The sequence below is a fragment of the Aethalodelphis obliquidens genome, unplaced genomic scaffold (genome assembly GCF_003676395.1).
Source record: "Aethalodelphis obliquidens isolate GAN/ISIS:26980383/991018 unplaced genomic scaffold, ASM367639v1 scaffold59, whole genome shotgun sequence".
Taxonomy (NCBI): domain Eukaryota; kingdom Metazoa; phylum Chordata; class Mammalia; order Artiodactyla; family Delphinidae; genus Aethalodelphis; species Aethalodelphis obliquidens.
The window spans coordinates 8,045,626-8,073,291 of record NW_020838003.1 but is presented as its reverse complement, the minus strand read 5'-3'; the positions used below and the strand labels follow the sequence as shown (position 1 = coordinate 8,073,291).

General features: G+C 37.2%; 1 protein-coding gene across 3 annotated transcripts in view; it reads right to left on the bottom strand.

Annotated features, from left to right (window-relative positions):
• The window catches only part of CFAP299 (cilia and flagella associated protein 299), a 601,665-nt gene extending 581,187 nt beyond the window's left edge, over positions 1-20,478 (bottom strand). The window contains exons 1-2 of one of the 3 annotated variants that reach the window (XM_027087438.1): positions 20,303-20,478; positions 2,212-2,342 (exon numbers count right to left, since the gene is read on the bottom strand). In XM_027087438.1, coding sequence (XP_026943239.1) covers positions 2,212-2,342; positions 20,303-20,413 — 242 coding nt within the window. In that variant the 5' untranslated portion in view covers positions 20,414-20,478. The remainder of the gene's footprint in view (positions 1-2,211; positions 2,343-20,302) is intronic. The other 2 variants (XM_027087437.1, XM_027087436.1) reach the window with 2 other exon arrangements.
• Positions 20,479-27,666: the final 7,188 nt, after the last annotated feature.

Genomic DNA, 27,666 nt, shown 5'->3' with positions numbered 1-27,666 from the left:
TATGAAACTATTCTAAGTAAGTGACATACTCTTAGGTGCCAGCACTTCTTGAAATGGGTGCTCTATGATTGCTAGTGAAGAGGATTGTGATCTGCTTGGGGCTGCTCACCCACACATTAGAGAATTTAAGATAATCTGATAGTAGAATCACGTGTTTCCAAGTTGGTACCAGTTGGCGGGCAGTCACGTGTTCATGCATATTTTCAAAGTGATCCTCAAGCAAATATAGGCACAGGACATATTTGGTGTCCACACTCTGCTGGCCCTGCTGCCAATAACACTACAATGGACCTGGCAGGGAAGGAAAGAGGAAACATATGGGGCCCATCCCACTACAAAGGCAGATGAGAAGATGCGCAGATGAAAAGGCTTTCCGATTCTAGCAGCTCTGTGTGGGGATTAGTCTCCCAAGACTGGCACTTAAGTAGTCTGATGACTTCCAGCTCTGGCCAGTTAAAGAGACTATCGATAGAATAAATGCTCATTTTGAGCCAAACTCAAAATGAACATGTACATGGATAGAATTTATACTGTAAACATGACCAAGTCCTCTTGATATAGAATAGGATACATCTCTAATAAAATATGAATATACATTAATTCCTTATAAAATCTCACAAAAATCTCTATACTTCTGCTCCTGACTGATAAACATTTATTGATTAAAAACAGAAAGAGAAGACTCCCCTGATGTTTTATACGACACATCACATGTACACATATAGTTTGCATCATTTCAATTTTCTACAAATAGAAGCCAAGTATACTTGTGTTGCATAAACTAGTGAAGTTTTATATAAATTTACCTTTGGTAAGAAGAATGGCCCCTTCAAAGATCCCCATGCCTAATCCTATTAGTATGTTACAGTACATGACAGAAGGTTATAGACCTTAAAATAGGGAGATTATCCTAGATTATCTAGATGGACCCAGTGTGATCACATGAGCCCTCAGAAGGAGAGATTTTTCTGTGGCTGGAGTCAGGGAAGACTTGCATAAGGAGAAGTCAGAGAGATTTAAAGGTTGGCAGGATCTTGACCCATTCTTGCTGGCGGGCAGCCACATGGAAAGCATGAGAAGGAATGTGGGCAGCCTACAGGAGCAAAGAGGAGTCCCCAGATTGAGGGGTGACAGGGAAATGAGACCTCAGTCCTATAATCACAAGGAAATGAATTTGGCCTGAATGAGGGTGGAAGCAGACTCATCCACAGAGCGTCCAGAAGAGAACTCAGTCCAGCCAACACCAGGATTTTAACTTTGTGATGTATGTAGCAGAGAATCCAGCTGAGCCACTGTACTCTGATTTCTGACCTACAGAACTATGAATAAATACGCTTGTGTCGTGTTCAGCGACTACATTTGTGGTAATGTGTTATGACAGCAATAGAAAACTGGTATATTACTGAATGTTACTGTATTAAATGACAATATTCTAGGGTTCTGAAATACAAGAACCACTAGAACAATCAATTAAAATTGCACATTCCCAGAACCAATTCACACTCCCCTTCCAAATGTTATTTTTATAATAAATACATGGGAGACTTCTACTCATAATTACTGGGTATTTTTTAAAATGTTATCTAAGAATAATATACCAATTTCTAAGTAATTTTTCTCACCAACATTTAAAACCTTAGCATTCATTTTTAAAAAGTAAATAATTACTTTGTCAAGTCTTTTTCAGATTGTCTTAGTTTGATACGGTTCACTTTAGGTGTACATCTCTTTCCTAACATACTTTATTAGATTCATATTTTATATAACCACATATGAGTCATATTAACAAAAGCCAGTGATCGTTTAAATAGAGTTCAATGAATCAATGTCTACAAAAATGTGAGAACATAAATGAAGCCAAAGATTTACAGGCCTCAAAAGTACAAAGAACTCTAAGGCAAAGGTCACTCATACTTTTAGTATATAAATGTGTAAAGCCAATAATACTGAGCTATGTGTAAACAGGACTTTATTGGTATCATGGCCATATTTTGGTATTTATATTTTTAAATTTGTAGCTCACAGTTTCATGTGGCTTTATTGCAATATCACAGTTCCTCCAGTTCCTGATCTGCAGAACAAATGCTTGGAATATTCCAAGTTCTACCTGCTCCAACCAATGTTTCTAAATTAAAACAATGCCAACAAAATTGGATTTTTCCAGAGACTCTACAATATAATATAAAATCCATTTGGAACATGGACACTTACTTTTTCTGAGTTCTTTCAGCCAACCTTGCAATCTCTATAGCTGCCTTCCTTGCTTCAAAATCTTCCCTTTTCACCACCTCTCCAGTCCCGCGGTAGCCTAGCTCCACCAACTGGCGAGCCAGGCCTTCATCCTAAAAAGAAAATCAATTGTTACATTTGTGGATTAATGAGACATCTTATTTTATCCAATGTATACTGAATAATTGTTTTAAATGAAAAATCAAATGGAATATTTAAATATGAGACAAGATCTATTAGATTGAAAAGATAGAATTCTTTCTAACAATAGTTTTATAAACATCTGATTTGTCATCCCTTTCCCAAAGATGTAAGATGAAAAAAAAATAATAATAACATCAAGCACTAAATTTTCTCTAAGGGATTGCAGGACAAAAGTCTGTAATGTTTTTAATCAATTTATGAGAACAGCTGTAGGTAATAAAGTATCTTTAAAACAATAAAACTATAGACAATAGTATTTATACAAGAAAGACTTTTTAAAAACCAACTGCACAAAAAGAAAATTGGGTTGCTTTCAGCAAGTTCAACATTTCAGAGACTTACTTCCTTGAAGTCAATTAACTGATGACACAGAGCATTATAACTTCAAATACAAAACAAAGGGCAGATGAATTTCCTATTTGAGTAGAAAGATATTGTTTCCATGTAATGTTGGTACCAATAAAAGCAGAGAAGTAGAAACCCAAGAAGATGACAAGAAGCTTCAAACTGAAAAACAAAAAATTTCCCCACAGTCCTTTAGACCTTTTATATTTCAGTTACTTTAAGAACTGTCACACACATTTTTGTCACTTGCATAGCATATTCAAAAAAGAACAGCATTTCCCCAAAACTTGAATAGGTGACATTTTACTTGAAGTTACTAATATAAAGGCTTATGTATTACATAAAAATATGTATATTAACATATTACCTTACCCTTACATTAAACATGAAATGTCTGAAATATAGAGAAAACAGCATATATTTTATTGTTACAGACCCTTACTTACTACATCACTGCTGAATGCAAGAACTGTCTAACAGAATTAAATAAGAAAACTTAAGATTCATGGTTAATAATCTATACAACCCATGGTGGCTATTTTAAAGTTCCAACTATTCTAACAAAAAAAAATTAGACACCGTCAACCTAGAAAACTTTGCTACTTTGCTTTGCTAAACACTAAAAGCAAATTGCTGAACTCTGTGTAGCAATATGGATACATTTGCCAAGTTAAGGCAAAGCACCAGGCTTTGCACAAGGGCGCTTTGCCTTCTTTCTGACTTGTTCCCCTGCTCACTATACTTGCTTTCCCAGGTTGCTTTAGTGCGAACAACAAAACTGAGCAAATGCCTCCACCTAGTGGAGCTAATATTTAAATGAAAAAGCGATGCAGATTTCAGGTTTGATTTACAAAAGTGGAATGATTTTCTTAAATACATTACTTAAAGTGAGCTTACGGGAAGAACTCGCAGTGAGCTCTGCTGAGACTGTGGGGTTCTTCCAGTGGAATATAAGTTGCTTGTGGTCAACAGAGTATTTTACATAATAAAGGCCATTAAAAATTTCCTGTACTAACTTTGTATATGGAATGAATTATGCATTCCTGTGTGCCTTACCTGAGCCACACAGAAGCATTTGGATAGTTCTGCACTCACTGACACTCATGTATATTGCAACAAATGACAAAATCAGGTACAAAGTTGAAGCTGTTGCCCCACTTAACCATTACCATGTTTTAACTGGTGGAATTACAAGCCATCTCTCTACTGTAAATGGTCAATAATCTTTAAAGAATTCTCTTTAAAGAAACTGAGAAATAAAATACTTTTATTTATTCACATATTTAGCATTTCTGGTGATTTTCATTCCTTTGTGTAGACCTAAGTTTCCTACTAATATATGATTTTCCTTCTACCTAAAAAACTTTAACAATTCTTATAGTAAAGGTCTGCTAACAACAAAAGTATTGTGGCTTTTGTTTTACTGAAAAAAAATATTGATTTCACCTTAATTTTTTTCTTCCAGTTTTATTGAGATATAATTGACTTATAGACATCACGAAATGATTACCTTAGTAAGTTTAGTGAACGTCTATCATCTCATATAGATACAAAATTAAAGAAATAGAAAAATATATTTTTTTCCCTTGGGATGAGAACTCTTAGGATTTACTTTCATATATAACATAAAGCAGCGTTAATTATATTTCTCATGCTGTATATTAGATCCCTAGTACTTATTTCTCTTATAATTGGCAGTTCAATACCTTTTCACTGCCTTCATTCAATTCCCCGTCCCTCCACACCCCAACCTCTGGTAACCACAAATCTGATGTTTTTCTATGCGTATGTTTGTTTGTGTTTGAAGTATAATTGACCTACAACACTAAGTTAGGTCCTATCACACAACATAGTGATTCGATATTTCTATACATTGCAAGATGATCACCATGATATCTAGTTAACAAATATGTCACCATACAAAGATATTACATAGTTATTGACTATATTCCCCACACTGTACATTTCATACCTGTGACTCATTTACTTCTGTGCAACTGGAAGATTGTACCTCTTAGTCTCCCTCACCTATTTCTCTCCTCTCTCCAGTTCCCTCCCCTTTGGCAACCACCAGTTTGTTCTCTGTATCTCTGACTCTATTTCTGCTTTGTTATATTTGTTCATTTGTTTTGATTTTTTTGATTCTACATATAAGTGAGATCATACAGTATCTGTCTTTCTCTGTCTGACTTATTTTACTAAGCATAATGCCCTTTAGGTCCATCCATGTTTTCAGAAATGGTACGATTTCATTCTTTTTTATGGCTGAGTAATATGCCATTGCAACCACATCTTCTTTATCCATTCATCTGTGGATGGGTGCTTAGGTTCCTTCTATATCTTGCCTACTGTAAATAGTGCTATGATGAAAACAGGGGTACATGTCTTTTCAAATTAGTGTTTTTCATTTTCTTTGGATAAATACCCAAGAGTAGAACTGCTGGATTGTATGGTAGTTCTGGTTTTAATTTTTGAGGAATCTCCATACTCTTTTCCACAGTGGCTGCAGCAATTTACATTCCCACCAACAGTACATGAAGGCTCCCTTTTCTCCACACCCTCGCCAATACTTGTTATTTGTTATTTGTTAATAGTCATTCTGAAAGTTGTGAGGTGATATCTATTTGTGGGTTTGATTTGCATTTTCCTGATGACTAGTGATATTGAGCATCTTTTCATATACCTCTTGGCCATCTGTATATCTTCTGTGGAAAAATGTCTATTCAGATTCTCTGTCATTTCTTTAATCAGGTTGCTTGGGGGTTTTTTGATGTTGAGCTGTATGAGTTCTTTGTATATTTTGGATATTGACCCCTTCTCAGATATATCATTTGTAAATATATTCTCCCATTCAGTATGTGGCCTTTTTGTTTTGTTGATAGTTTCCTTTGTTGTGCAAAAGCTTTTTAGCTTGATGTAATCCCATTTGTTTATTTTTCCTTTTGTTTTCCTTGCTTGGGGAGAAATATCCAAAAATATATTATCCAGACCAATGTCAAAGAGCACACTGCCTATGCTTTCTTCTAGAAGTTTCATGGTTACAGGTCTTACATTGAAGTCTTTTGGTGCATGGTGTGAGAAGGTAGTCCAGTTTGACCCTTTTGCATACAGCTATCCAGTTTTCCCAACAGCATTTATTAAAGAGGTTGTCTTTTTCCCCTTGTATATTCTTGTCTGCTTTGTCAAAGATTAATTTCCCATTAAAGTGTGGGTTCATTTCTGGGCTCTCTATGTATCTGTTTTTGTGCCAGTACCATGTTTTTTTGATTACCATAGCTTTGTATTATATGGTACAAAATCCATATAAATGGATTGAAATCCAGCTTTGTTTCTTTATCAAGATTGTTTTGGATATTTGAAGTCTTCTGTGTTTCCATACAAATCTTAGAATTTGTTCTAGTTCTATGAAAAAATCCCATTGGTATTTTTATAGGGATTGCATTGAATCTGTAGATTGCCTTGGGTAGTATGGTCATTTTAACAGTATTAATTCCTCCAATCCATGAGTACTGTGTATCTTTCCATCTGTTTGTGTCACCTTCACTTTTCTTCATCAGTGTCTTAAGTTTTTCCAAGTACAGGTCTTCTACCTCCTTAGTTAGATTTATTCCTAACTATTTTATTCTTTTTGATGCAATTGCAAACAGGATTGTTTTCTTAGTTTCCCTTTCTGATAGTTCATTGTTAGCATATAGAAAAGCAACAGGTTTCTGTATATTAATTTTGTATACTGCAACTTTACCAAATCCCTTGATGAGTCCTAGTAGTTTTTTGACGACATCTTTAGAATTTATTATGTATAGTATCATGTCATCTGCAAACAGGGACACTTTTACTTTTTCCTTTCCAGTTTGGATTCCTTTTATTTCTTCTTCTTCTCTGACTGCTGTGGTTAGGATTTACAATACTATGTTGAACAAAAGTGCCATGTGTGGGCATCCTTGTCTTACTCCTGATCTTAGAGGAAACACTTTCAGCCTTCCACTGTTGAGTGTGATGTTAGCTGTGGGCTTGTCATATATGGCCTTTATTATATTGAGGTATGTTTCCTTTATACCCACTTTGTTGAGAGTTTTTATCATAAATGGATATTGAATTTTGTCGAAAGCTTTTACTGCATCTATCGAAATGATCATATGATTTTCCTTCATCAGTTTGTTAATATGGTGTATCACTTTGATTGATTTGTGGATACTGAGCCATCCTTGCATCTCTGGGATAAATCTCACTTGATCGTGCTGTATGATCCTTTCCATACAGTGTTGACTTCAGTTTGCTAATATTTTGTTGAGAATTTTTGAGGCTATTGGGCTGTAATTTTCTTTTTTGGTCTGATTTTGTCTGGTTTTGGTATCTGGGTGATGCTGGCTTTGTAGAATGGGTTTGGAAGCATTACTTCTGCCTTAATTTTTTGAAGTGTTTGAAAGGTATAGGTGCTAACTCTTCTCTAAATATTTAGTAGAATTCACCTGAGAAGCCATCTGGTCCTGGGCTTTTGTTTGTTGGGAGTTTGTTTATTACTGATTCAATTTCATTACTGGTAATTGGTCTGTTCATATTTTCTATTTCTTCCTGGTTCAGTTTTAGGACATTGTACATTTCTAGGAATTTGTCCACTTCTTCTAGGTTGTCCATTTTATTGGCATATAGGTGTTCATAGTAGTCTCTTATGATCCTTTGTATTTTTGTGGTGTCAGTTGTAACTTCTCCTTTTTCATTTCTGATTTTATTTGTTTGGGCCCTCTCTCTTTTTTCTTTGATGAGGCTGGCTAAAGGTTTATCAACTATGTTTATCTTTTCAAAGAAACAGCTCCTAGCTTCAATGATCTTTTCTATTGTTTTTCTAGTCTCTACATCATTTATTTCTGCTCTGATCTTTATGATTTCTTTCTGTTTACTCACTTTGGGTTATGTTTGTTCTTCTTTTTCTAGTTCCTTTAGGTGTAAGGTTAGGTTGTTTATTTGAGATTTTTCTTGTCTCTTGAAAACCTTCTTTCATTATACACTTCCCTCTTAGACCTGATTCTGCTTCATCCCCTAGATTTTGGATTGTTGGGTTTTCTTTTTCATTTTCCTCCAGGAATTTTTTTTAAATTTTCTCTTTGATTTCTTCAGTGATTTCACCTTAATTTTTGAAAGACATTTTTGCTGGATTAGTGTTCCAGGCTGACTTTTTACCTTTCAGCACTTTAGAGATTTCATCCCATTGTCCCATGACTTATATTATTTCTGATGAGAAGTTCAATCTTTCCTGTCTGAACTCATCGTTGCATTCCTATGATAAATCACACTACTTAGGAGTAGTATTTAGTAGTCTCTGATCTATTATTTCTTAATATAGTCCTAGATTCATTTTTCACTTCTTTTCCTCCAGTTCATAAGTAAAATTAGTCTTTAGCTTTCCATTTTGTGCTATTCTTCTCTAAATTGATGTCAGGGTTACACAAGTCCTATAAAATGGTTTAAGAAAATTCCATGCTTTTCTTTTCATTAATTTTTAATTATATAAGTCAGACACAAATACATTCTCCTTGTGAAAAAATTAACATGTGGCAGATGTAGTGAATTTGTATTCTGTCAACTTAGCTAAGCTGGAGCTTTGTTTCCATAATTTTTCTTCCTTAGATAGTTACAGGTTAGATTGGGCCACAAGAGACATTTGCAATAGATTTGGAAGACAGAAAAGGAGAAGCCATATTGTTCTAGCTCTTATAGAAGCTTCTCCTGTACCTCCTCCAACTCCTGGGCCAAGTGCATGAGTATGTTAAGCTCTGTGACTAAAGATGCCAGCTTCTTCTGCAGATCTCTTCTACCATCAAAGTTGGAGGTGTGAAAGAGGTGAGGGCCTGATCCAAGTTCCAGTTTGTCCTTATGAATTCTAGCTCATCCTTGCAGGTCTGTTTGCCCTTGTTTCCCATAATTCTCCTGTACGTTTCCTTCTTGGCTGTCTGTCCTAATGACTTCAGGTTCCAGCACCAGACACCAAAGAAACAGCCTTTCATTGACCATTTAAACAGTTCTCATAATTGTGTAGGGACAAATCTCTATAAAAAAGTAAATACATGTGACACACATATATCTACATCTACATATATATGTATGTGTGTGTGTTCTGCTTCTCTGACTGAACCCTGAATGAGTCACAATTAGCTATTGGCAATGGTTCCAGAGGAATAGAAATTTAAGGGTGGGTTCTCTGAGTTGGTTCTGGGTTACCTAGAATTGGTTCTCGGATCTTATTAAAAGTATTACAAGCCCTGTTTACACTAGAAAAGATTATACTGTAGTCAGTGAAATGCAGAGGCCAAGTTATTTATCACCTTTAAAGACATGCAATGAAAACAGAGCTTTAGGTAACCAAGTGTTTGCTGCCAGAGGACAATTTAGTGGCAATAAGAAACATAATGGTATTGGTTGCTTCCAAGTGTGTTGAAGGCCTTAGGAAAAGAAAATGAGAAGCTCACGGTTTGGGGATTAGCCAGCCATTTGGTGGCAGGTTAGTTACACAGGACTACCCACATTATGAAAGGGGAAAATATTTGACATAGTTTCATGATTTTTAAAAGCGTTTTTCCATAAAGATATTATGACATATATACACAACTTTTCAAATAATTATTATTTTTTAGTATCCATATAAGACTTACCTGTTTGTTAAATTTGCTCATTTTTCTATTGGATTTTATTTACTATTGATTTATAAAGCTATATTCTATACAGCAAGTCCTTGTTGAGTATACATTTTACAAATATTTATTCTCAGCTAGTTGCTTATCTTTTGATTTATATTTTGTCATACAGAGTTTAAAAATTTTGGCAAGGAAATTGTATATGAAACCTTAATAAAATACACAGAAAAACTGCATCAGTGCATTTAATAGAGGAAAGAAAGCTTGAAAATAAACAGCTAACCATTTAACTAGAGAAAGAATAACAAAATACACCAAAATGATATAGAAGAATAAAAACAACTGAATGAACTGTTCATTTCATTATGAAACTGAATAAAATAGAAATTAAAATATACAAATCCAGTCAGCTTTAATTGTCTAATGAAAGCCAAGAGCTTATTCTGTTTTTTTTAATTGAAGTACAGTTGATTTCAAGAGCTTCCTCTTTATTTTTTTTTTTTTTAGTATTTACTTATTTATTTATTTGGCTGCACTGGGCCTTAGTTGCGGCACACAGGATCTTCAGTGCAGTACATGGGATCTTTAGTTGCGGCATGCGGGATCTTTAGGTGTGGCATGCGGGATCTTTAGTTGTGGCATGTCGATCTAGTTCCTTGACCAGGGATCAAACCCGGTCCCCCTGCACTGGGAGCGCAAAGTCTTAGCTACTGGACCACCAGGGAAGTCCCTCAAGAGCTTATTCTTTTAAAAGACCAATAAAATAGATAACATTTGGCAAGATTTATGGTGGAAAAGAAGGAATACACAAACAATTTTAGAAATCAGAAAAGAGCCATAACAACAGATAAAAGAAAACTACATACAAGTTTATAGTAATAATTTGAAAATCTGTGTAAAAATATATGAAGCATTTGCTCAAGTTATGAATTCAGAAGAGATCTGTAGGTGGTTTTATGAGTCCTTGATTTTTCCCCAAAAATGTCTTAATTTTGCATTCCCATTTGAATATTAGTTTATTTAGTCAGAGTCCAGGCAGGAAATAGATGATGTATTTAAATGGAGTAACTGAAGGAAACTGAATGGCTGAGTTAATTTACAAAAGTATTCACCAGGTTAAGAGAAATCCAAGTGGGACAATGAAATACCCTGTAGCTAGCAACAGCAGTAAGCTACTGTATTAGTAGCCATTAACCTATGCAAATGAGGTAAGGGGAGGGAGCAACTAATAGGACACAGGGAGATGGCTGTAGGACAGTGTTATCAGACCCTGAGTTTTGGCTTGGTGGAAGAAAATATCGACTGCTAACCTGCAGCATAGTATGGAAGGAGTCTGAAAAACAATGCCCAGCCTCCTGGCTTCTAATTTCTTACTGGTGCCTCTTATTGGCTGAACCCAACTGGCCAAATGTAAAGGGAGTCCAGGTGAAGTAGTCAACAGAAATCAACCTCTTGGGGCACACAGCACAGAGCACGTTGCTGTAGGATAGAACTCAAGGTAAGACAGAATCTCAGGGGCCAAACAGGGACAGAATATAGCCAGGGACAGAATTCTAGGCTCAAAGTAAAGTTTCCTAAGAAGTTTAAAGATATTACTCCATTTTCTTCTAGGAATCACTATTAGGAATGCAAAGTCTAGGATCAAGCTGATTCCCATTTACAGGTTATTTGTTGACACTCTGAATTATTTTTAAAATTGTGGTAAAATATACATGACATAAAACTAACCATTTTAAGTGTACGGTACAGTGGTATTAAATACATTCAATGTTATTGTGACATTATCATCACTAGCATCTGTCACCACAACTCTTTTTATCTTACAAAACTGAAACTATGTGCCAGTTAAACATTAGCTCCCCATCTTCCCTTCCCCCAAGGCCCTGGCAATGACCATTCTACTTTCTGTCTCTGTGAATTTGACTACCCTAGGCACCTCATATAAGTGGAATTACACAGTGTTTGTCTTTTTGTGGCTACTTATTTTGCTTAGAATAATGTCCTCAAGACTTCCATGTTGTAGTATGTTTCAGAATTTCCTTCATTTTAAAGGCTTAATAATATTCCATTGTAGATATATACCACATTCTGTTTATGCATTCATCCATCAGTAGACACTTGAGTTGCTTCTACCTTTGGCAATTGTGAATAATGCTACTATCAACATGAGTATACAAATATCTGTTCAAGTTCCTGCTTTCAATTCTTTTGGCTGCATAGTATCCAGAAATGGAATCTCTAGATCATATGGTAATTTTCTTTCTAATTTTTTGAGGAACTGCCATACTATTTCCACAATGGCTGCACCTTTTCACATCCCCACCAGAACAGTGGGGAACACCAGTACAGTGTTCCAGTCTCTCCACATCCTCACCAACACTTGTCATTTTCTACTTTTTTTTGATAATAGCTATCCTAATGGGTGTGAAGTGATATGCCATTGTGGTTTTGACTTGCATTTCCCTAATGATTAATGATGTTGACACCTTTTTATGTGCTTATTGGTCATTTGCATACATTCTTTGGAGAAACATCTTTTCAAGTTCTTTGCCCAATTTTTAATTGGATTATTTGCTTTTGTGTTGTTCAACTGTAGTTTTTTCCATATTCTGGACATTAACTCCTATCAGATATATAATTTGCAAATATTTCCTCCCATTCTATGGGTTGCCTTTTGACTCTATTGATGGTGTCTTTCAATACACATAAGTTTTTAATTTTGATGTCATGTAATTTGAATTATTTTTGAACTATCATTTTATTCTCAGAGTTCTGTAATTCTACCACTATCTGCCAAGGTGTGGATCTTTTTCATTCATCCTACTAAGCAAGTGATTGTAAGATGGGCACTTACAACTTGCACTTATCTCCAACACAGAGAATTTTTGTTGTTGTTGTTATTTCATTGATTATTTTATCCCCCTCATTTTCTGTATAATTTCTTTCTGGAATATCTATTAGATAAATATTGAGCCTCCTGGAATTATTTGTTCATACTTTCCTTCATATAATTCTTATTTTCCTCATTTTTTTCTTACTGCATTCTGGGTAATTACATCAACTTTAACTTCCAGATCATTAAATTGTCCTTTAAAAGTGACATTCTCCTTCCATTAATTACCTCTTTTAAAAATGTCATCAAGTTTTTAATTTCTAAGAATTCTTTCTTGCTCTCTGATTGCTCCCTTTTCATACCAGTCTATTATTTTGCTTACAGACTTCATATTATACATATTAAAATGCCTGTAAGGTAGAAAATTGGAATTTATTTAAAGTTGCCTCAGGGTTTTGAGTGTTTTGTTTTGTCTGACATTACTTGTTCTCCTCTATTCATCTTAGGCCCTCTCTTTCATGCTCCTGTGTTCCCTCAAACATCTCAGAATACATAGTTATGAATAGAGAACTGGGTAATTAGCAAAGTCATTAGCATGGATTCCCTCTATAGTCGTACAGATCTGATTCCCTAACTGGTTTCTCCTCTGAATAGATGAACTGAGGAAGTTATGTGTAAAAGAGCAGAGTATAGCAATGTACAGACTCCAGTTGAGGATGTGGACATGAAGAAGGAAGGCGGTCTGGGGTAAGTCCCACCCTCTCCAACCTAATTACCAAAATAAGAAGGACTTGGTAATAAGTGTAACTCTCTCCAGATTATCTTCTCCTCTCCAACATCTATTCTGGACTTCTAGCACTATCTAGCTACTTCACACTTAGTTTTGATTATCTCTCAAGCCCCTTTACCTGCTCCAGGACTCCTTGCTAGGCACTTTTTTTAGAGAGCAGTTCTCTCATTTACCCTTGGGTTAAACATTGTAGGTATATGCTGGGGATAGGATACACCTCTGGCTTAGCTAATGCAGAATTAACTTCTTTAATCAATTATAGGTTCTCTCTTGCTCTTTGTATTATTGTTACCTCTGACTTTTCTCTAAATCTCCTTTACCTTCCCAACACTGTTCTTATTTATTAATTTTGGGCTATGGTTTCCTCTATCTTGTCAATCTCTAACTTATCAGAAATAAGCACAATTTCTGATCCTGTAGAGTAGCATCCTTTCATGTCTCCTAGTGCTATTATAGATTTATTCTATTTCATATTTACCAGGAAAATGGATAGACAGATGACGGGTAGGAAGGAAAGGAAGGAGGGAGGAAGGGGGGAGGGTGAGAGGGAGGGAAGGAAAGAAGCAAGCAAGGAAGGAAGGAAGCAAGCTTGATTATATCCAGGGCTCTACAATCCACAGTGTCTACTTCAGCCACAACTTCTTCTTTTTTTAATATACCTAAAAAGCTTCAGAAAAACTCTCTTGCCTCTAGTTGTAAAACAATCCAATCCATCCTTCCAATGGAAGACTGAATGATTAAACCAGAAAGTGTCCATTGGATTTAGTGACACATCCCTCACTTGTCACCATGGCAAGAACAATTTCTATTGAATGTGAAGATGTGAGCCAGCTAGCGGTGGGTTGAAAAACGGAAGATGGAGGAAATGAAGATTAAGGATTTTACAATTCATTCAAAAAGGATAACTGTAAAAAAGGAAGAAAAGACAGATATGGAGGGGAGAATGGGAGATACCTCACTGAGCACAGAAGGGACTGTTGGAATTAAAGGTGAGAGGAGCTAATCAATAGAGGTAGTTCCCTAAATATATGAAAGGAAAGGGTAGAGAATGCAAGTGACCATCATCAATCAAGCCTATTAGTTGTAAACAGCAGGGTTTACTGTATAAGCGTAAAAAGGAATTATTAAAATACAATAGCTCAAAAGATTCCTGGGAAAGTGAAATTTGAAGCCTACACAGCCAGAAACAATACTCTAAGCCATACAAACTATTTCAGCAAATATCCCTCACTGCCACCACTGAAAACATATACTGCAACTCATCATGTTGACCTAGGACATTACACGCCTGAATTTCTGCCACTGCATCAACTGAAAGTCGAGAGCCTCAACCACCTCAGTCAATACAAAATGGATTCTACATGGTGCTTTCTTCCTCATGTCACTCTTTTCCTATACAGCAGTCTCATGTAGGTGTATATGATTAGCAGTGCCTAAGTCACACAAGGATACACTAGCAGCAAGGAAAACCGAGAAGATGAATTTCTGCCTCTACCTTAGGGAGGTGGGACTCAGAGTTGGGAAAATTCCCAAAACATTATAATGATAATGGGTGTTCAAATGCCAGATTCAGTATATTCAGATAGGCACCATGCATGGTAGACACCATTAACACAGGTGGGAAGGAAGAGAGGATGGGCAGACATTAAGGTGGTTTTATAAGTTTCATGGTAGAAAACTGAAGAGGGTTCCAGCCTGATTGACTCTTTTTGTTGATTTGGAAGATGAAGTCATCCACTAAGAGCCTGAAGAGAGGAAAGAAAGTTTGAAAAACAAGCTGGAGGTGGGGGGCGGTGGAATCAAGGAAGAGCAATAGGCAATTCGCAAAAGAAATGCAAATGGCCAGGAAAAATTTAAAAGATGGTCAACCTCACTAATAATCAGAGAAATTAAAATTAAAACAACGAGTTTTTTTTCACATATGATTTGACAAAAAATAAAAGGGTCGACAATATCAAGTGCTGGTGACTGTCTGAGAGAAAAGGTGTCTCATACATGCTGGTGGGAGAGTCAATGACTACTCTGGAGGGCACTTTGACCATGTTTATTATGACCCATCAATTCTACTTTTTGATTCATTTACAACTGCACACAAAGAGGATGTACAAAAGACGCTCATTTCACTGTTGTTTGAGGTATTGCAATAAGGAAAATGAAATTCCAAAGGACCAACCTAAGTAAACAGTGGATTCAATGTAGCAACTTATAAAGAATAGGAAGACCTATATAGAGTGACATTAAATGGCCTCCAAGATTTAATGTCGATTTTTTTTGTTACAGAAAGATATAAATATTACTTTTTGTGTGGAAAATATAAATGAAGAATAATATATATATTTACATATAATGAAAATATTTATGTAGTATAATACTGAAGCCCACGTGCCCTGGAGCCTGTGCTCTGCAACAGGAGAAGCCACGGCAATGAGAAGCCCCCGCCCTCCGCAACTAGAGGAAGCCCGTGTGCAGCAACGAAGACCCAACGCAGCCATAAATAAATAAAATTTATTAAAAATATATATATTTTTGAAGACTACTCAGATGTATGCAAGAAGAAGAAAGATACTGGGGTAAACTTCAGCCCTTGTTGCTGCAGCTTGACTCAGAACCACACAAATACCATCTCCTACCTCTGCCACCTAGTCTAGATTCTCCTCACCCTCAGCTAACACCTCTGCTGGTCTTGGTAGCATATCAAGTGGTGTGAGCCAGACCCTCATTCCTGAGGGCTCTGAAGCCCTTTTCAAGTCTGGGTTGCTGCCCTTGTACATTTACCACCACAACTGAGAGAGAGATTACCAAGAGGCGTCCAAGGGAGTCATCAGAATTCCAAACACATTCCTTCATGACTGATTTTATAAGTCCTAACTTTTCCTGACAGTAAAGCTCAATTATGCTTGCCGAGATGGTGACTCTATTCTTGCTTCCTGATTCCTAGACAAGGAGCCTGAAGATTCCAGGCAAGAGTTATAACTTCTAATTCAACTGACTCTCACCAAGTCACCTGAAGGCATGTTCCCCCATTTAGTACCAGGACAATTAACCCGCAGAGCCCCCAGTGAGGAAAGAAAGTCCAGATTCTTTAGGTTAGGTGCTTTAACCTCTTAGTTCCCAGAAAAAGGGAACAAAGCTCAGTGCAAAGATCTTGGATGCTAAGTATATGCTGTATCATGGTGGACGGCACCCATTCTCTGAAACTATCATCTCCAAATTGGCACTTATTTATGCTTTTAGCAACCCATTCCAATGATCTATCTGCTGGCAGCTCTGAATGTTTCTGAATATATCATTAAAAGTGAACCACATGCTCAGGTCCTTATTCCCACAGCTCCTCTGTTGTAGCCTAGGTCCCTAGTCTGACACAGTGGTAAATGGGACCCTGTGCCTGTGGATGAAATAGTTATTCCATAAGACCCCATCTATAGATGCTATGCAATTCCCATCAAGATTTTAATGACAATTTTTTACAGAAGTAGAAAAAAAATCCTAAAATTTATATGGAACTACAAAAGACCCCAAACAGTCAAAGTAATCTTGGAAAAGAACAACAAACTGGGAGGCATCACAATTCCTGATTTCAAGCTATATTAGGAAATTATAGTAATCAAAATAGTATGGTAATGGCATAAAACAGACACATAGACCAATGGAACATAATTGAGAGCCCAGAAATAAACCCATGCATATGGTCAACTAACATTTGACAAGTGAACCAAGAATATTCAATAGAGAAAAGACAGTCTTTTCCATAAGTGATGCCAGGAAAATTTGATAGTCACATGTAAAATAACGAAACTAGACCCAAATCTTACATGACTCACAAAAATTAACTTGAAATGGATTAAAGACTTAAATGTAAAACCTGAAACCGTAAAACTCATAGAAGAAAACAGGAAAAAAGCTCATTGAAGGGTCTAGGCAATGATTTTTTGGATTTGACGCCAAAAGCATAAGCAACAAAATCAAAAGTAAATAAGTGGGACTACATCAAACTAAAAAGTTTCTGCACAGCAAAATGATCAACAAAATGAAAAGGCCACATATGGAATGGAAATCATATATCTGATAAGGAGTTAAAATCCAAAATATAAAAAAAAGAAAAACTCATATAACTGAATAGCAGAAAAATAAACAATCTAATTTAAAAATGGACAAAGAACCTGAATAGACATATTGTCCCAAGAAGATATTCAAATGGCCAACAGGTACATGACAAGGTGCTCAACATCACTAATCAGTAGGGTGAAAATCAAAATCACAATGAGATACTACCACAGCCTGTTAGAATGGCTATCATCAAAAAGACAAGTGATAACAAATGCTAGTGAGGATATGGAGAAAAGGAAATGCTTGCAGCCACTATGGAAAACAATATGAAGTTCCTCAAAAAATTACAAATAGAACTACCACACAAGCCAGCAATTCCACTTCTGGGAATACATCCATAGGAAACAGAAACACTATGTTGAAGAGATATCTGCACCCGCATGTTCATTATAGCATTATTTACAACTGCCAAGACATGGAAACAACAACATAAGAGTCCATCAACAGATCAATGGATAAAGAAAAGTGGTGTACCATTCAGCCATACTGAATACTATTCAGCCATGAAAAAGAAGGAAATTCTGCCATCATCAACGACATGGATGGACCTTGAGGACATTATGCTAAGTGAAATAAGTCAGACTAAGAAAGACAAATACTGTATCTCACTTATATGTGGAATCTAAAAACAAACAAACAAACACACAAAAAAACAAACTCAAAGAGATCAGATATGTGGTTACCAGATGAAGGGATTGGATGCCCGTGGTCAAAAGGTACAAACTTCCAGGTATAAATTAGGCCTGGAGATGTAATGCACAACCTGATGACTATGGCTACCATTGCTGGGTGGTAGAGCTGAACGTTGCCAAGACAGTAAATCCTAAAAGTTCTCATCACAAGGAAAACACCATTTTTTCTTTTTTTCTCTTTCATCTACATGAGATGACAGATGTTAACTAAACTTATTGTGGTAATCATTTTGCAAAATATGTAAGTTAAGTCATTATGCTCTATACCTTAAACTTAGGCAGTGCTATATGTCAATGAGATCTCAATAAAGCCAAGAGAAAAAAATATTCCATTAGGTAGCAGAGCAGTGTTATGACTACAGCCAGAAGAGCAAACCCATTACTACCAAATGTGGCTGTTCCTATCACACTGAATTGCTGACCCTTCCAAAGTTGAAGGGGCCCAATGCTTTTAGTTGCCACCAAGTGGCTAGTTGGTTCCCTTGAAAAATGGTGCTGTATCGGAGGCATTCGACTTGCTTGCTGACAGTCGAATGCCTGTCATCCAAGTTGGACATTCTGAGGTAGCCAGTAGCTACATCAGCCTGGACAAGTGGAAGCCCACCCTACTGGGCCCATGTGTAGCCTCCATCTTCCTTCCTGTGCCCATCATGCCAGCGCTAAGGTGGCCAATGAAAGAGGCTGGTTGACAGCAACTGTCTTAACCAATGCCAAATTTAAAAGTAAATTTCTTTACCTTTCGCCTAAACATGGTCACCATTTCCCATTTTGCAGAACTTTAAAATTCTGATTGATGAAACAAAGTATTAATTTCTCACTCCTAATCAACGTTAATGCTCTTAGTTTCTAATTCACGTGAAAAAAAAAAACACCTCTGCCTTTAAAAAAGTTGAAACCCTTCTTAAGGATATCAAGCTTAAGCTTGGCAATTTTCCACAAGTGCTACAAAGATGATTATAGCCTATTGGGATATTTATTGTCTATATTTCATTCTTCTTTATTTAGATATTCAAAACCTTAGATGCAAACATTGTTTGGCACCACTACTATTTCCCCTTCATTGCAGTGACTTCCATGCAAGGCATAAAACGGAACCTTCATGATTTTAAACACGTTATCTGTATAAAATATTCAAAAGCTTGTTTTTGAAATCAGAAGATATGTTGGAAATACCACCTGGCTTTTTTTAACAGTTGATTCCAGAAAGATCAAATTATCCGTCCAAGGTCACACAACTTGTTCTTAGCAGAGATAGGACTAAAATTAGATGATTCTAGCTCCTTAAAATTATGTTCCTATCTAGAACATGAATGTGTTTTGGAGGATAAGCACTTTTCAGACCTTGGAACCTACACTGAAGTAAAATCTCACTTTGAACACGATCACTGAAGTCCAAAAATTTCAGTCCCCTAAACGGCTGAATCACGTTGTTGCGCATAAGGAGTTTGGGGATTGGCTGCAGGATACAAATCCTTCTCAGACTCAGGTATGGTGTGACCCCAAACAGAGGCCCTTGTTCTTTCTGGCCTAAATAGAGAGGGGCAATTGGCGGCTCTGTGGCATGGGTCCAGGGCAGGAGAATCCAAGTCAGTGCCCATTTAGTCGGCCTAGTCTGGGAATACGCCACGGCTCTAGGGACCACTGTCCACCTCCTGCTTCCCAGGACCCGTAGTCTATTATTTTCCCCGCTCAACTTGGTTCTCCCCAAAGAGCACAAGAACTCCATCCCTCCGCGCCGCCCCCCCCCCCCCGCCCCCTATCAGCTTCCTGCCCATCCCCACACCTTTAAGAGGCAGGTCGGAGGATGGCTGCTGAGAGGAAGACAGTAGCCAATCCCAATTACGTCGAATTTGCTGTGTTGCAGGATTTTTTTTTTTTTTAACTATCAACTATAGTTGTGAACAATCAACTCGATAAAAATGAATCAGCTCATGCCTGCAATGCCAGGGAGCTGTAACGTGTATCCGTAATTAAAGGGCTTTCTGAGTCAACTAGCTTGGCGTGGAAGTTCATGGAACCAAATGCCTAGTATATACTAGATACACCTGGGAGGATACTGTCTTCTGTTCTTTAGTACAAACTGGCAAAGGCGAGAGAAACAGTGTCAGACCTGAATTGCAGACCCCGGAAGGGTCTCAGTGGGCCTCGGAATCCAGCCCGGTTCCTCAAAGGAGCAGGACTTTGGAAAGGGTACGGACCAGGAGCGGGGCGACGGAGGCCACCGTACAGACATTCCAGGCCCCGCAGCGAGTGTACGTGCGTGCGCGCGCGTGCGCGCGGTTCTGTGCCGGTCACGGACGCCAGGGCCCCGAATTCTGTACGGACCCAGGCCCCGCCGTACAGCAGTCGGGAAACTGCGGAGTCGGCCGTTCCCGCGGTCCACCGCCAGGCGGCGAACACCCCACGACGCGGGGGCTCGGGAGGCACCGAGGAACGCGAAGCTGTGGCCACCCTGCGGGGCTGCCGCCCTTACCTCCAGGTAGTACAAGTCCAGTGTAGTAATCTGCGAATCCAGGAAATCTTCATAGGTGTTGAACTGAGTGACTATATTGTCCACGGTGGTCCACCCCTCTTCCTGATCCATTGCGGTTGCCTTGATCGGAGCGTCCCCAGCAACGGAGGCGGCGGGGGGGGGGGGGGGGGCAGGGTCAGAAGGTTCCACCCACTTCGTCCCTTCCAATCAGTTGGGAACCGGTGCGGAGCTGTGGACGTTAATCCCACCCCCGTGTCTTGCTAGCGTTTCAGGCTTCCTTCTAACTCCTAGGAACGCCGTCTCAAATTACCCAGTCCAAGTTCAGGTCTGACACCATCAACTGACCGGACTTCGGCGAAACATGCAGCCACGGGAGAGATGCAAATTGCAATCCAAAATTTAAAAGAATATGTAGACAAAATACTATACATCAACGCTCCTAATCTTGTTCTAAAACAGTGCTGTGAAGGACAAAAATTTCATGGTTAGTTCTCAAGTAACTGAAGATCCACTTTTGCAGGGAGAGTATCTCAAAACAAGTTTCTGGAAATGGTCTTGTGAACAAATCCGATAACAAAATACATTAATGATTGTGTTATTTCAAAAATTTTGGTTACAAGGAAGAATTTGTGAATTTCCTAAAGGAAAGAAACTCAACGAAATGTCTTTGAAGACCTTTTTTGGCCCCAAGTGCTTGGGTTTTCTTTTTGTTTTTTGTTTGTTTGTTTGTTTGTTTGTTTTCCAAGTGCTTGTTTTTAATTTTTTTTTTTCTTTTTACTTTTTAAGTTTCAGTAAGCACACAATGAAAGACCTTGGCTTGTTGAAGCTGTCTTTTTCAAAGGGTACAATATCTGTGGAAACTTAGACAGTAAAGGTTTTTACTAAAGACTTTTCCTTTAGAACAGTTTTGCATTTTTAAAACATGGATTTAAAGTAATCCAACCTGGCAGCTGGCAAAACTTTTCAGAATCCATTTTTGGATTTTAACGTTCTACAAATGGTCCTTAGGAATTAACACATAATACAACACTTGAGCCTGAGGTAGTTGCTCTCTAAGTACTTATTGAATTGATTCTGAAGATTTTCACAGAAGTGCAAAAACATTTTTTAATGAAAACATCTGGTAAGATACTTCACCTTGAGTTAGCTTTCTTAGTTTAAAAAGTCATCTCAAAATTAGGATGTCATGAATGTACAAAGTTTAAGTGATGTAAACAATAATCTCTAGGATATTACTGACTTGTCTTTTAAATAATATATTCTGAAATGTTTTAAAAGGCACTTTGGACATTATTTTTAAATGCAATGTAATCATTTAATTTAGGAGAACAGAAAGAAAGGAGAGAGAAACCCTGGACACATAATAACAACAACATTAATAATAATAATACCATTTATTGAGTGCACCCTGCATACCAGGCACTGTCCTAAGTGTCAACAAAGAATTACATCTTTAACTAGTATTTATGCTAAAATTAACAACCACCAACACTTTGATATCATCTAATCTAAAAAGATTTTCATGTCTAAAAAGACTTGAAAATTCAAACAGCCCAAGGATGAGAAGAAATCCATGTGACTTAAGACATTCTAATTGATAAGGGACACAGGTCTCAGTATTCTCAATTATCCAGAGAGTTCTATAGATGCCTCCTGAAAGAGGCATTATTCTGGATGAACTGAGCATAAGGAAAGGCTTAGAAAAGTTCTAGCCACTTACTATGTATGGAAAATATATATTTGTTTCAGTATGATAATATTTATTAAAACTTTACCATGTGCCAGCCCTGTTCTAAATACATACTTTACATTCATTATCTTGTTTAATCATGACCTCAAATCCACCAGGAAAGTAACACTAGCGTTATCCATAATATAGAGACAGAATGAATTTTAGTGGATTGGCCAAAGTCCTAAAGATAAAAATAGCCACACAACAAATTACTCCTGATTTCCCAGAAAGAGAAAGCAGAGGTGAATAGAGGTTTGAAGGGCCACATGGAATTAACTAGGAAAGTTGGTTTTTTTGTGTTTATTAGAAAAATAAGTCCAATTGTGAGAGGGAATACAGGTCAGTGCAAATAAAGGAGCAAAAGGTGATGGCATATTCCGAGACATGGAGGCAAGGAAGATTGTGTAGGGAAGAGCTGCACATCGATCCGGCAGCTGTGAGGGATCCAGTAAGGAGAGCAGAGGAAAGGAAGCTGACTAAGGAGGAAAACTGGTAGGAAGGTTTTGAGTGCTTGGATGAATCGCTTGCAGAGATAGTAATCGTGGAAGAAGAGAGGGTAAAATGAAAATGACTGTGAGTGATGATCACGTACTACTGAACAAAACGTGTCTTACTCTTAAAGCCTCCAGAGTGCTTATATTTATTATATTAGCTTTGAAGTCCTCCTCCATCACAATCTCATCGCTTTCAAGAAACTGTAAAGCATCTAGGGAATCTTTGGGTTCATTAAACTATGGCAGTTTGATTACAAGGACCTATATGTTAGTAAAATGTGAGGTTATTGTTTGCCTGTATATCATTCTATTATCTATTATCCATTGTGACTATGCATTTTCAATGGAAACCTCATTAAATCAACAGCTCTTTGATGAAGTAATCTCTGAAACATCTAAATTTAAACAATCATGAAAGTATTTTCAGTCAATGAATCTAGTAATGTGTTCCAACTCAAAACACTGAGGATGATTTTCAACAAATTAGTTTTTCTATGAATAGTGAAAGAAAAAATGAAAATGTGTAAACATAGGCTTGGTTCGCACAGAAAGGCTTGCATGATAATAGGCCTAATTCAATTGTATTTTGCTTAACTTTCAATTTAAGTTCAAAAGCAGTTTCAAACCTGTGCCTGAGAAATTGCATGAAAGAAATTGCGTGACATAGCACAGAGAGATCAGCTCGGTGCTTTGTGACCACCTAGAGGGGTGGGATAGGGAGGGTGGGAGGGAGGGAGATGCAAGAGGGAAGAGATATGGGGACATATGTATATATATATAACTGATTCACTTTGTTATAAAGCAGAAACGGACACACCATTGTAAAGCAATTATACTCTAATAAAGATGTTTTTAAAAAAATTGCGTGAAAGAAATTAACAAGCTTCAGCAGGTTTCTATTTCCTATTGCAAAGTCTTTGTTATGATCGGGAAATACTTTATTTTGGATAACATGAATTCTTACATAAAGTTGAGGATTTTTAAAGATTGAAATCTGAATTTAGCACCCAATCCCAGATATTCCATTTTTTTGCAAGAGGACCAGCAAGGATTATATATATTCACAACAAAACTCTAAAAGATAAAAGAAACACGTGCTATGTAAGAGTAACAAAATATATACCATATTTAGCTTAGTTTACTGAGTTTAAAAAACTGACACAATATCAAAATAAAAATCATAGGACTGTAAGCAAAATCTAAGCATCATTATCTCTTTGAAATAAAAAGGCTCTGGTATTGTACTTACTTGGTGAAAGTATATGAAAGAATTTCAAATTAAAGTCTATGCTTTTCTGTGTCCAAATATCTAGCAATATACCATGAAATCTGGGAAAGTGAATAGAAAACATACTTTTGATATTTTGACGTGCTAAGAAGGGGAATGCCCTGCTTATTATGTTAATAAGATGCTAAACACTCTAAGAACTTGAAGCTCTATTAAAATGGACTTAATACATTACCATATTGTAAGAAAGAAAAACATATGCTCACGCTAAAAAGATAAGAGATTTGTGTCTGATGTTACCCAATTGCTTGTAAAGCTTCTGTGGATTACAGATGAGGACTATTGCTTAATCATCAGCTGAAGAGAGCTCTTTTGTGCTTTATAATAATGACGACACTGAATTTAAGATATTTGTTGTGATGAGATCACTGGACTTCCACACCATCTTATTTATCAAAGGTCCTGGAGTTCTGGTTCCACAGCTTCTCGGTCATGGAGACATGATGGGTTCGTGTGTCATAACTCCAGAGTTCTCTCCTTGCCTATATCTGACAGTGTAAAAGGAAGGATCCAGAAGAGAGAAAGACAAGTATAAGAGGGAACTGCTCCCAGGAGTGGAGATGACAGGTGTCAGAAGCTAATAAAAGTTTGAAAGTTACAGTGCTGTGGGATAGATGATGGATATGGTAGCCTCAACCATCTCCTTGGAACAGAATAAAACTTGGGCTCTCAGTGACTCTATAGGATTTTCCTAACAATTTCACTGAAAATTCCCTCACCCTCCTTGCCTATATGGAAATCAGGCTCTACCCTGAAACACCACTTCCCTTGAGTGACCAAACACTCTCAAAAGACACCACCCGTGAATAGACTGTCACCACAATCAATGCAGAGCTGCCAGTTTCAAATGGCTGCTCAGCACTGCCCCCGATCTTTACTATGTTTTTTCCCTTCAATTCTCTCTTATTTCCTACAATGACTTTTCCTACTCTCTCTTCTCTCTTTACTCCTATATCCTCCGGTCTCAAAGCAGACAATCTTAACTCCTACATCACAAGGGAAGAAAAGGTCTTCAGATTAGATATCCTGTAGTCAAATATACAAGCTAACTCACATCTCAATCCTTTACTTCTTCCCTTTTGTTTCAAAGGAAGATATTCATGTTCTCTTAGACCTTCATTCTACATTGGTTCTCTCCTTCTGCCTTCTCGGGATTTCTTACTTTCATTATCCCTTCTCACTACTGTATCACTATCTCTCTCGTACTTCCTTTCCCATTTTTAAAACAAGAAAATGAACCCCAAAACAACCCCCCATCAACCCCACAGCCTGCTTCAGCTATAGGCTCTCTCATCTTTCACAGCAAGGCTTCTTGAAAGAGTTAGCAACAATCCCTATCCCCATTTTCTTACCTTCCACTTTTGGCCCAGCACATTCCAATCTAGTGTTACACACTGTTCCATGAAACTATCTTCACCAATATGATCTCCTACGCATTTTTTCTGTCCTCATAGTACTTGACTCTCAGGGGCATTTGCGTCTGTGACCACTCCCTTCTCTTCAAAACTCTCCCATAGCTTCCATCACATTACTTTGCCCTAAGCCTAGTTGGTTGGTTGACTGGTTGGTTGGTTTTCCATTAGCTGGGTTTTTTTCTGTCTCCTTTGTTGGCTCCTCTTCCCCTTAACTAACTTTTAAAAACTGGAGAGTCTCAGGGTTCTCTCAGGCCTGTTTCTGCTTCTATACTCTCTGACTTTGAGATTAAATCCACATCCATAACTTATAACCTACATGTGTACAGTTCCGAGATTTATACAACTAGCCCAGTCACTCTCCTGAGCTCCAGCCCAAATAACCAACTGACTACAATACATCACCAGATGATAACATGTATAAAATTGAATTTTTTTCTCTTCCCATGCTTCCTAAACTTGCTGCTCCCCATGTGTTCCCTCCTTCAGTATACATCTTTCTTTCTCCTCTCTGTGGTTCATGGAAGAAACCTGGAAGACAGCTGTGATCCTTGCCTCTCCTTTACCCTTGAAATATATGACCTGTTATTTCAGTCTCCCAAATACATCACTTGAAGGCTTCAATTTCTGTCCAATCTCATTGCCTTTGCTTTCTTGCCTAAGCCAGAGACTGACATCTAGACTCCAAAGATAGCCCCTTTTCTGGTTTCCTTAGATCCCATAGGCACCCTTTCCATTCCACTCTTCGCAACGGAGTCGAAGTGTTTATTTAAAAACACTGATCTGATTTCAGCACACTCCTCTGAAAACCTCCACGGGTTTCCCATTGTCCTCAAGAGTAAATTTTCTTTCCTTTTTTTAAACATGGCTGACAAGGCCATCCACATTCTTTCATCTGACAATCTCTATCCTCCGTCTCACACATTACACCTAGGAGAGATGGATTCTAGAAACCTTTGGGGAAGAAACTGTATAGAGGAACAACTGATTTCAAGTTCAACACATACTTTTACCCTCAAATAAGATTCAGAAAATTTTCATTTCAGATCAAACTTTTGCCTGCTCAAAATAAGAAATACAGTGATGTGGTTGGTTTTTAATGAAAGCTTGCAACTACTTAATAAACTCAAATAATGAAGCACTGATGTGAATGTAAAAAGAAAATTCAGATGAAATTTCTGGAGGAAAAAGAAAGTGACACTTTTAAAACTCCAGAGACAAGGTGGAAACAAGCTGCTTCCCTGAGGAGTATATTTAGCACCTCTAAAATACGCACTGACCTCTATAGAATTCATCAGAGGAGAAGCTTAATCTATTTTAAACCAACATCTTCTTTCTAGCCTCTGAGTACAGTGTCAGGGCTCATCAGGTACTAAAGTGTTTTTGCAGCCATGGTAATAATACAACTCCAGTCACAACTAAGCCAATACAAAACAGGGAGAAAGATCACTAGACTTCTTTAATCGCTCTAGAAGAAGCATTAAAGGAAGGGACGCCAATTCCATTAAGAGGAAATTCACTCATTGAACTTGGCTCTAATTCTCCAGGATATCAAACATTCTCTGACTACAAAAAAATTAATCACAGTAATTATAATAAAAGATGTTTTGTCCCATCTTTCCCACTGACGCTTACTTATCACAGCAATAAACTTAATCACTCGGCAAAATTTAACATAACCAGATCAGGCACTGTGCTAGGCCCTGAAAGTGCAACAAAAAATAAAACCTGGTCCTTTATAGCTTCAAGGATATTATAATTTAGGCATGAGAGATAGCCTGAACTGGTAGTTGGTTGAGTAAAGGAAAAGAAGAAGATGAACTAAGCAGAATTGGGAAACACATTTTAAATTTATAGGAGTTATGATAAAAATATTTACAATGTACAGAGTGGGATATAGGTGAGAAAAATTGCTTCTATGTGTGAAGGACATACTTAATAGAAAGAATGCAAGAATGTTGTATTTTAAGAAGTCAGAAAATAATTTTGTCTTCTCTAAGAGAACTAGATGATCTGTGAGATCACATCTAGCTTCAAAATTCTGTGATACTCTAACGTAACATAATGTTTATTAAGTGTTTGGATTTAACCTAAAGAAAGTCTCTGAAAAGAGGGGGAAATAGTAGAATTGCTCCCCTATAATGGGTTTTGCCTTAAGAAAAACATATATTGTACTAAATTATTTTATGACCAAAAATCCCAGCACGCTTGGCAAGACTATCATATTGTCTTAGTGTGTCCAAAAAATGTGAATTTACAATCTTCTCTCTTATTCAAAATTGTCTCTTTCCTTCTCCCTCCCTCCACCACTACTACCCACCCAATACTGACATCTACACAGCAATTTAATTTTTGAATGTTAAAACAGATCAGATGAATATTATTTTTAGGAAAATTCAGACTGATAAAGCTAACCCTAGCCAAATAATCTGAACACA